General features: G+C 40.0%; 1 protein-coding gene across 3 annotated transcripts; it reads right to left on the reverse strand.

Annotated features, from left to right (window-relative positions):
* Nucleotides 1–3,517: 3,517 nt before the first annotated feature.
* On the reverse strand, nucleotides 3,518–10,303 carry mtfr1l (mitochondrial fission regulator 1-like). 3 transcript variants are annotated; one of them, XM_034231769.1, is made up of 8 exons: nucleotides 10,186–10,303; nucleotides 8,955–9,089; nucleotides 8,711–8,818; nucleotides 8,475–8,584; nucleotides 7,174–7,385; nucleotides 6,068–6,440; nucleotides 5,472–5,633; nucleotides 3,518–5,299 (listed from the first exon to the last, which is right to left on the reverse strand). In XM_034231769.1, exons 2-7 carry the CDS (start codon nucleotides 8,967–8,969, stop codon nucleotides 5,516–5,518), a joined length of 936 nt encoding a protein of 311 aa, XP_034087660.1. In that variant the 5' UTR covers nucleotides 8,970–9,089; nucleotides 10,186–10,303; the 3' UTR covers nucleotides 3,518–5,299; nucleotides 5,472–5,515. The 3 variants fall into 3 exon arrangements, with proteins under 3 accessions (XP_034087660.1, XP_034087659.1, XP_034087661.1); XM_034231768.1 differs by having other exon boundaries at nucleotides 10,168–10,294; XM_034231770.1 differs by having other exon boundaries at nucleotides 8,955–9,063; nucleotides 10,168–10,289.
* Nucleotides 10,304–10,329: the final 26 nt, after the last annotated feature.

Consider the following 10,329-nt stretch of genomic DNA (forward strand, 5'->3'; position numbering starts at 1 on the left):
GTCGCTTTCCCTGGGAACCTACGATCACTTTTCTTTCCCTCAATTTACCGTATATTAAAAAAGAAGCTGGCAGTCTGAAACAAGGCCATGACGATGACTTGCTCCAATTAACAGAATGAAATGATGGATTTTAACACAGCCCAGATACTCCGGTGCTGTTGAGTCCTAATGAAGATCCCATCAGGTTAATCTGTAATCCCTCGTCATAATTGACATCTTAATGACTTCCTTTATACAATTACTACTTCTCCTATCCTACTTGCAGAAAATACTGTATTTTGACATTTCAGAGCAAAATTGTTGGCCACTTTCACACCGATGGTTAGATGAGAAGATACCACTCTTGTGTTTCCTGCCATCAAGTGCCCTCAACACTTCCACTTATCGACGCAATTTACTTTGCATCACAAAGCAATCATGGGGAGAGGGCAACCCACTTATAGACAGAAACACTACAAAGGCCCAGAAATAGAAACAACCCGGTGGAGCTGCAGCCGCTCTTGTGTAGCTGTTCCTGTTGTGAGTCATAAGTGTTAGTTTTGTGTCTCTGTGACGCGGGAGGATGCGTGGGTGACACTGGGGGAGGGTCAGTGGAAGCAGCAGATGCATCGCTTGTCTTCCCCCAGACCCTTGTCATCCACTCCTTTAGCTAGTTGTTGCTACGATACAACATGGGAGATGACACTAAAACTCAACACGCAGACAAACACACAAAAAAGCTGTTTATACGTTCTAGAAATTGTCACGCTATTTCGGAAACAATTGATGTGTTTTGTGCTTGTGGAGAGACACAGGCCCATTTAGCTGTGAACACTAAACATATTGCAGCAGTCTACATATCTACTGTTTGGTAAACATTGTTTTTTTCTGTCGAATAAAGAGGAGGTATTTGACAGTATTTGGGTGAACGGGTAGCTCGTGGCTTTCATGAGGATAATGAGGAAGACAGACTTGTGTTTTAAAGATCATGATGCAGTGTACTCTGCCTCTGGTATTTCCACTGCTTTTTCCGAAGTTGAAGGCCATTCACTTTAAAACTGCATGCAGAACAATTTTACAACTTCATAACCACACAAAGGAAACTATTTGCTAAACTCCTGTGTTAAAAATTAACCCTGAAAGCTAAATGTGTTAGGTAAACATTGTGATACGGTCAGAGTGGATGTACATAAGGTTGAAAAATCCACATGTCACAGATTGTTGAATAAAACATATTTTTATTTTAAAATGTTTCATGCGTTTATTAATAGATATTGTCACAGTGCAATGCTGCCAAGTTTCCAGCCAAGTAAAACCATTTCAGGGATGTGTATGGACATGTTTATTTTAAATAAAGCACTCCTTCACTGGGACCCATGCTACTTGTTTGATTAATTAGCAGTAAGTCATATTTGGAAGGTAATGGCAAATATAATTCAAACAAATACAAATAAAAGTCAGATTTTCAAAGGCAAGTTAATTAGCGTAACATTCAATACATACCCACTCAAATGAAATCCCTTTTAGATGATGGGTGAATCAGCATTCATCATTGTCATTGTTATGAAACAACATTGAATCCTTAAAAGGCCTTCAAATTGTTTTCTTTCTCAGGCGTTAGGGTAAGGGTTAGAATTCTGTCTGACAATATTTCACTGGTGATTCAATTGCTTTCTGCTATCTAAAAAGTGTAATGTTGGGAAAACACATTTGTATTTCCAAGATAACACTTTGTCCATTTCCCTGCACTTCCAACATTATTAAACTGGGACTGCAGCACTTTGAAATGTTAACCGCGTGAATGAAGGCATTTCCTGTCACTCCCAGAAGGATGATCATAAATAATACCCACTGTGACAAGTTTTCTGTAACACCTGCTCTATGACTGACATATTGATCTGTGCTCCCCTATAACCCCCCCTGCTGCAGCGGTGCTCGACGGGATGGTCCGACAGATTAATCAAACCAATGTTTCTGTTGAAGGTAACATTTCAAAAACCTCTCAAGAGTGGGAAAACAAAAAGCAATTTGTCTGATTGTATTGTCCCTGAAAGTGATAAATGGGCTTGAAACCTATTCGCCTCTTGGCCACTTTGGAAAACATCAAGGATAATGGAGGGAATGTTCTGTGTCCAGAAACGGTTCTACTTATGAAGAGCTTGCAGCAACATAAGGAGACATTGATAACAAGCTCTGAGGCTCAGGGAGATGGAGGAGGACCCACGCTGACCAGTCAGTATGACTGATACTCCACCTGTTGGCGTGTTAGCTGCTTCACTGCCACTTATCACTGAGTCAGTGGGAACTTGGCTGGAGCTCTCTCCTCATGTGGTGGGTGTGAAGCTGGACAGACTACGGGAGACAAATGGAGACACACATCTGCAGGTAGGACAAAGTGGATGACTTGAAAGTCCCAAAGTTAATCTCAAATACTTGTGAGAAAAGAAATCAAGTTCAAGCATAAAGTTAGTGTTTTTAGTCCTAAATAAGCCTATTAAATTGTGTTTCCATTTGAATTGTTCACACAGAGATACAACCAGAGAAAGGATGAATGTTTGAGCAACATGCTTACATTGTAGCTCTACGGATAGTAACACAACTTTAGTCCCGATCTATTTTATATTCTATGGTCCAGACCAAAACAAAGTCATCCTTTTTTCCATGTTCACATTATTCACAGAAAACTAATAGTCATGCTGTTGTGAAAGGCAATTCTAAAGCTCCAGGGAAACTTCAGTAACTGTCCATTCACGTGTCCTACTAACCTGCTTTAAAATTGTTTTCAAAAGACATGCAGTGAGGAAAATGTGCCAATGTCACTTATAAATAAAGGCCTGTATTTATAGGAGCCTAATTCTGACTGAGCCCTATTAAATGAGCTCTCTACAGACATCTCCCTGTGTTCAAATAGGTAGAAAGTCCATTATTGAAGGTAAAGCGGGACAAAGTAGGCCAAGGACTGTAACAGAAAATAGACTGACTCGCTGAGGGGCCGGATCATCTCGGGATTGAACAGGAAGTGGAGATGGAAATGTGGGTTAACAATAATCCTCGAAATTACAGACACACAAGCGCAGGCCCCCGTGGTTTGACCAAGTGAAAATGTACTTCATGTTGTCGCTGAGGTTTCATACAGCAGTTGTTCAATTTCCAGGCACATTAACATCCATAAAAAGGATAAAAGTCAAAGGTTTAGTGATGGAAGTGCATTATCATTGTTATTCATTTAGTATTTTCATTGTGATTGTTTTTACTCTGTTTTAAATAACCTCTAGTAGTTATTTTACACATTCTGATTTTATTACATATATATATGTAATTCTCATTAATATATACATTAATTGATCCACCAGTGTTGAAATCAGCTCCATCTGTATAGAAGTGTGTGTGATACATTTCAAAAGTCTTAGGGTGTAAATCTAAAAATTGCTCAGTCATAAAACTAACAAGTCTTACTTTGTTCACATGCGCTGCCCCCATGTGGTGATACTTGACACTGCAAGACCAAGTGGACTGTTCACAGATCAAATAAAAACAGTTAGTTTCAAAACATCAGCCAATCTTTATTTACAAGTCCTAACATGACAAAAGATAAACATAAACACGTCGGTGGTGGGCTCAACCCTACATAGAGGTACAATGGTTAGAAACCCTTGACAAACAAGAGAAACAAAGTCAATAAATTCCCTTTGGAAAATCCTCATTAACTAAATTCTCTGTTAACTGATTACCAGGACAAGTGAAGCGTTTGGCAGACTAAGCTGTGTAAGGTTCAACATCTTAAGTACAGACACACGATATATTTAAACTAGCATATCTCCATTTTCTCAGCTAGATGTTCAACAGTTTGTCAAATGAGGAAATTAAAAAAGGATCAAAGATGAAGGCCAAGCAAGACAATATACTTTGACTCCATTGCATACAGCGACACACATATGGGCACATTCTTGTTTCAATCTTTACAAAGCTCAATTTTTCAAACTTCAAAGCTACACTAAAGGACTCCCAAGTAAATAGGCATAAATGTGAAAGAAAACAGAGTCGGAGTGACGTGAGGAGGTAAACAGACATAACAGCACGTCATTTCTTGTGAGGGGTTATTTTTAAACAAACATCATTCCGCATAACCACACAACTGGTATGTTTGCAATATTAAAAACACACAAGTTGGAAAGAAGAGGATGGGGAGGGGGGGGGGGCACATTCAGGAAATAGCAGGCAATGAGTGATGGGCTGAGAAAAGCAAACCCATGGCACTTTGACTAATATGGGAATAAAAGCAAGCTTCGGAAAAAAAGGCAATAGATGTGTGTTAAAGAGTCAACCAGAATATTCATCATCATGACCCACACAAGCATTTTAGCCATGGCTTTTTCCAACTGCATACAGAATTATGTAGAAGCCCTCTTACTATAGCTTGTTTGTCTTTGCCCAAACTCAGATCACCTCTTTAATGTTGCATCATTATAAGGGGTTTTAGTTAGTATACAAAAACACCGGGGGAAATGTGTCTAAAAAGTCCTGAACATGCTTGCACCTCAGTGACCGTATTTGAAACCCAAACAATGAAAGGTTCACATTTCACTGTCACTATAATTTTACACCACAAAGTTCAACCGATATGATCAGCTATCCTGTCATTTTGGGTTTTAAAATCAGTGTTGTGGGATTCAGTGACTATCAATCCAAATGTAAATCACAAACAAGAAGATACAAGGCTCAGTGGAACACACTGTTTATGCTGTGCACTGTTGTGAAAATGTGAACAGCAAAGATCTGGAGTTGTATTTTCCACACACACACACTGTGATAAGATACAGTACATATCTGCATGTACAATAGATCAGCTTGGTTTGTGCATTAAGTATTTTCAAGTATGTTAAAGGACTTCTTGACACAACTGAAATGAAACCATTTTCTTGCATTTCTTCTGTAGAAAACACAAAAGGAACCAAGGATTCTTTTTAGCGGGTTGGACCATGAGCTATAGCGTAATAAAAGCAAGAAAGAAACTAAAATCAATACAGCCTGAACACAGAGAAAGTTTCCAGGCAGCAGCCTGTTGGAAAATAAATGTAAAAGCCAATTTATTCAGAGAGAAATAAACTGGAGGCAATTATGCAGCGCAGTGCTGAAACCGATTACTACTAACAAGAGTGTTTTAGATACCCCTTACACTACGGCAGCACTGTGAGGCTCACATTTGGTTTTCAATGTCTGGGACCAAGTGTCAGTTTTGTTCTAGCTCTGGCAGACAGCTATTGCCTTGGGTCTGAGGAGAGGTTGTGGATCCATTGGTACATATTCCACAGGCAAAGGCCTACAAATAACAAGGGAGAGAAAACAAAAAACACAAACTAAGAACCCACAAGTGAGCTTAAACATTTTGCCACTGAATACATAACCAATGATAACCTCACATCACATGACTTCAAGGTCTCATTGGACAAAATATAAAAAACAAATTACTCCACAATCCTATTCTGACTTACATGGAGCAGCAGGATCGGGTATTGACGATAAACATGTGATCAGACTACTTCCGTTTCAAAGCGTTGGTATCTTCTTCTTTTAGGACAAACTTTTTCCTCAGAGCTTCTGAAATAAGAGAGGCCGAGTTCTCCTCCCTGAGGGACGTACAGCCTCTGTTGTACCTGCACACCCAACAGAATAGAAACACGTATGAGAGGTTACACTGTTATTTCACGTCATGTAGAAATATTAGCATATCAATAGGTTTAGAAGTACAGTTCAGCATTTTAGTAAATATGGCTTCCAAACAGTTAGATGGGAAAATTGATACCAGTTTAATATATGTTTGGTAAAAATGACTTAGTGTAGGTCTATTAGTCTTTCCTATGACTTATAAGACACATGAAAAATAAAAGGGTTGAACAATTAATCAATATTTTATAACAATCCCTTAATTGATTAGTACATTGTTTAAGTTACAGTGGATGCAATATTTGTTAAAGCAAGTTTGAGCTAATTGTCTTTTGTTGTCCACAGCCATGGATACATCAGATGCTCTGACAACAAAATCCCCAAAGGTGTTATCGGGGCTGGTAAGGGGTCCGTCAACTCTTACCTTTCTTTGCTCATCTTCATGCGGTTCATGTCCTTCAGGATGTCCATAACATCAGCAAAGCTGGTGGACTTTGAAAGCGACACTGTATCCTCCTCTGCCTCCCGGAAATCCATGCTCGGTCTGTCCAGGTCAAAGGTCGCTGATGCCGTCATGGAAACAGGCGGCAGAGGGTCGGGGACAAGCTCTGACACTACAGAGATCACATCTTCCTCTTCCTCATCTTCCTCTTCATCCTCCTCTGTGACATCACTGATCACAAAGGAAGCGGCAGCCGCGGCGGCCGGCTGGTAGGGCGCCGCCTCGAAAGGCGCCATGGAGAAGCTCATACTGGTGTCGTCTGGGGAGAGCAGGTCGGGGGTCAGGGGGTTGGAGCCTGTTAACAAAAGAAGAGGAAGTTTGACTATGATAAATAACAGGGCAACTTGTACCACTTTTCACTTGATTTGAATGTTGTATATAAGTATGCTAGAGTTGTTTTCAGTGGCTCTACTCCAAATTACAATCAATCAATTCCGTTCCCCAAGCAGTGTTATCATTTCTTACGAGGAAAGCGTTCATTGTTGTAACCCTTCCCCGGATGCTTCTAGTATCACTCTACCAACCTCACAGCTTAACAATATCATTGTTGGGAAACCCATGACACTTTCACTGAGCATAAAGACATGGACTATCTGAGTAAAATATTAACAGAATTAAGAAAGCTGGCTAAACAATAGTTTTTTTCAAGTACGCTTCAAATATGTGAATATGTGACACTTTCTCTTGATAACCCAGGTAAAGGGTTAAACGAGTGACACACAATAGCCACTGACCTACAAACTGATGCCAAGATATCTTAGCATCAAAGAGCTTAAGGAGACTCGGGCCAGCTGACTTGGCAACAAAGGGATCAGCGTCACATGGAGACAGTACATCAGTGACACACAAAGCAATCTGATCAGTCCCCAATGTTCTGGGCAGCGTTATAAATCCTTGTCTGTAGAAACTAAGGATTGTCAAGTGTAACCAGTTGTCTCCATCAATGTTTATATAATATTGAAATCATAAGTCCAAACTCTACACTGGTGTATATTCTGTACACTTTCATTTTGACTTTGGTAACCTACCAGAGTCACTTGACACAATCTTGGCGATCTGTGAGCGGAGTCTGCTGAGCTCGTCCTGCAGGGCGGTCGTACGGTTCATCGCCGTCACCCCAGGCTTCCTGAGCCCCTCCAACCTCTTACCCTCGCGGCGGAAGTTAGGTACGGATGAGTTCCTGTGGAGCACCAGGAGAGGCGTGGGCCGCCATTCGTGTTTCAGAGGACGAGAGTCACTCCTGAAAAGAGAAGAGTGGGCGATCATTGTTACTGGAAAGTGATATTTATTTTATTGAGTGTGCTGGATGACATCTGATGTTTCTCTGTGCCTGCCAGTTTAACCATAGGGCTGAATCAACACCTGTCGATGGGCTTAGATTTGTCTCTTGAATATTTGTGTGAACATAAAGATAATTTGTGTGTAAATATGTGATTTGTAAATGTAAAACACCATCCACAAATGCATTTAAAAGATTTCCAAACTCACAAATAAATGTGCAAATGTAAGTCACAAATAAAAAAAAAGATCTGTGAATACTATAATTAATTTACAAATAAACAAAAGGAATTTGTGAATATCTCTTTAACATTGACAACTTTCGATCAGGCAAGGTGAATCCATTTTGTATTTGTCGACCAAAAATGCGCTTGTGGATCTCAAATCTCTGCTTGTGGATCGTCTTTTTACACACACAGAGTTTTGAGACAAACTTTCCGCCGGTCTCGACCGAAATCTGCTCGTGTCACTCGGTTATACTCGGAAACCACGTGATGGCCTGCCGATGACAACATTTCCGCATTTGAATGATTTTACAACATTGAATGTAGCCTTACTGTGAAGGCTGACCTAAATACGGTGCTTTTCTACAGATTACCTTACCACTGCACTGGTAAGGTAAAACTAGGCCGATTAATAAAATGTGAAGTGCTTAGTAACTTTGACCCGCTTGAATGAATACACAACAAATATGAAGAAAGAGTTATCTCTGAGCTGCTCATGGGGCTGCTTCAACATCAATGCATACAAATGTATGTGCTCGATATAGGCTGTATTGAACAAATAAACTAACTGTATCACTATAACATGATGGTGATAAAGAATGCACCTAACGTACCGCTGTTCATTATAGTAATACAAAAACGGCGCAATAACCTGAGTGTTAAAAAAAAAGAAGCCATTATGACATTGAATCTCGTTCTTTCTTTGGGCTGCTTTTGTGCACATGATGGAAGCACAGAGAGTGCATGATAATGCAGTTATACATGAGTAGCTTGGCACAACTCCATAACCTTAGTGGTTGTCTCTTAGGGTGGGACAGGATATTTACCGCACTCTGGCATAAGTCTCTTCTTCATCTGCGGCAATCCAGGCTATGTCTGCCAAGGTAGGAACCATCGGGCCTCGAATAGGCCGAAGAGGCGGCAGACCCGGGAGTTCCTAAAGCACAAGGACATAAGCTAATGTTATATATTAAAACATTTATATTGCAATGAATAGAGGACCATACATTACATACTAAAGAGATATATAATTACATACAGAGTGAAAGGATCATATATTTACCTGGAAACATGCCCTTTGTGGAGGCCTGAGTGGAAGAGTGGAGCCTATTTTTCTCACAAAACTGCGGGCGGATCCATGAGGCTTATTCTGCCAGATAGGAATAACTTCCTGTGGAGGATATCATAGAAAAACCCTGTTATTATACTTGTCTGACTTGTTTGCACCTGTGCACAGTGATGAAAGAGAAATGCAGTGTTAAGTCCAATGGCGTTTAATAAAGAAATAAGCGAGGATGTAAACTTACTGTGTCTGTTTCCATGGTGATGGTGGTTGCACACCAATGGTTGGTGCTCGCAGTGGCCGAAGACAGAGCAGTTTAGTGGACAGATGCCATGTCAGTGTAGCCACCAACTCTTGGAATATAAATGAGGGAATACTTCTGTTAAGAGACAAGCAGAAGAACAACACTGCATTAATACTCCCACCAACACAAAGATAAAGTGGCACAAAAGTTATATAATTGTTGTGATTGATTCTCTGGACAAGAAACGTTTCCATAGCCTTTAGTCAAATGAATGAGGTGGGCACAGTTCAGACTTTTTTGTATACAATTGTAATCTGTATTATTGGGTGATTATTTAAATACTTTTTGGCACAACTAACAATGTATAATTCAATACATATGTTTTAAAGGGTAGTTTTGCTGATATCATTATGTTTAAAGCAGGAATAGGGTAGGGTATTCATACTAGAAAAATACATATGTAACGTTAAGCTACACAACAGGCAAACAAGACCAAATAAAAAAAGAATGGCAAACATTTATCTTTAAAAGGTCAGATCTCAGCTGGGGGAAAAGGTACATATCCAAACAGGGGGCATAAACACTGAACTGTTTTATTATAGTGTAGATTGTCCCCGTTCAGGCACTGTTCTCTTCAAATGGAAATAAATATTGAACTGTCAAAACATTTAAAGAAAAATCGGTTTTTATTATGGTATAATTACGTACGAACACTCCGCAATTGTCACAAACAAATAAATGATATATAAACGCATATTGAAGGGTTTGGCGGTAAAAGGCTAGATAATGCTTGTACGACTTAATAATGTTACCGTGATGACATCAACACAAGAAGGAGCAGAGTTACTATCATCAGTGCTAATATATCTAGCCGTTAGCTAACTAACAGCTGACATTTTAGACAGCTAGGCTAGGTTTGCTACACAGTGTTGATTATGTGGTTACAGTTTGCTATATCCGTCACCGTTTATGAAACACAGTGGAAGACAGAAATATTATTTTAAAGTGATTTGTAAAGCTTGGTTCAGTTCATAATTGGCCAGGGAGCAAAACCTATACATCCATGAGCAAAACAGACAGTGACCGTCAGTTAGCTTTAGCATCTCCAATAACGGCCCCCTGGTTGACCCTCAACGGTAGAGTAACACCGCCATATTTCACTATTTCTCTTTTCCTTACAAAATGCAATTAACAGAGCAAGTGCAAAACTCACGGTAGATGATGACTGTACCTCGGAAAGCGGCGCAGTTGAATTATTTACGAGCAGCAGCTTCTCCTCTTCGTCTTTCAGACCTGAGTTGTTTTCGCGTATTAGGCCGGAAACCTGTGCCTCCCTTTCCTGTAATTTGATTGGCTTGAGCACCGGGAGCTTCCT

The sequence above is a fragment of the Gymnodraco acuticeps genome, unplaced genomic scaffold, assembly GCF_902827175.1.
Source record: "Gymnodraco acuticeps unplaced genomic scaffold, fGymAcu1.1, whole genome shotgun sequence".
Lineage (NCBI taxonomy): Eukaryota > Metazoa > Chordata > Actinopteri > Perciformes > Bathydraconidae > Gymnodraco > Gymnodraco acuticeps.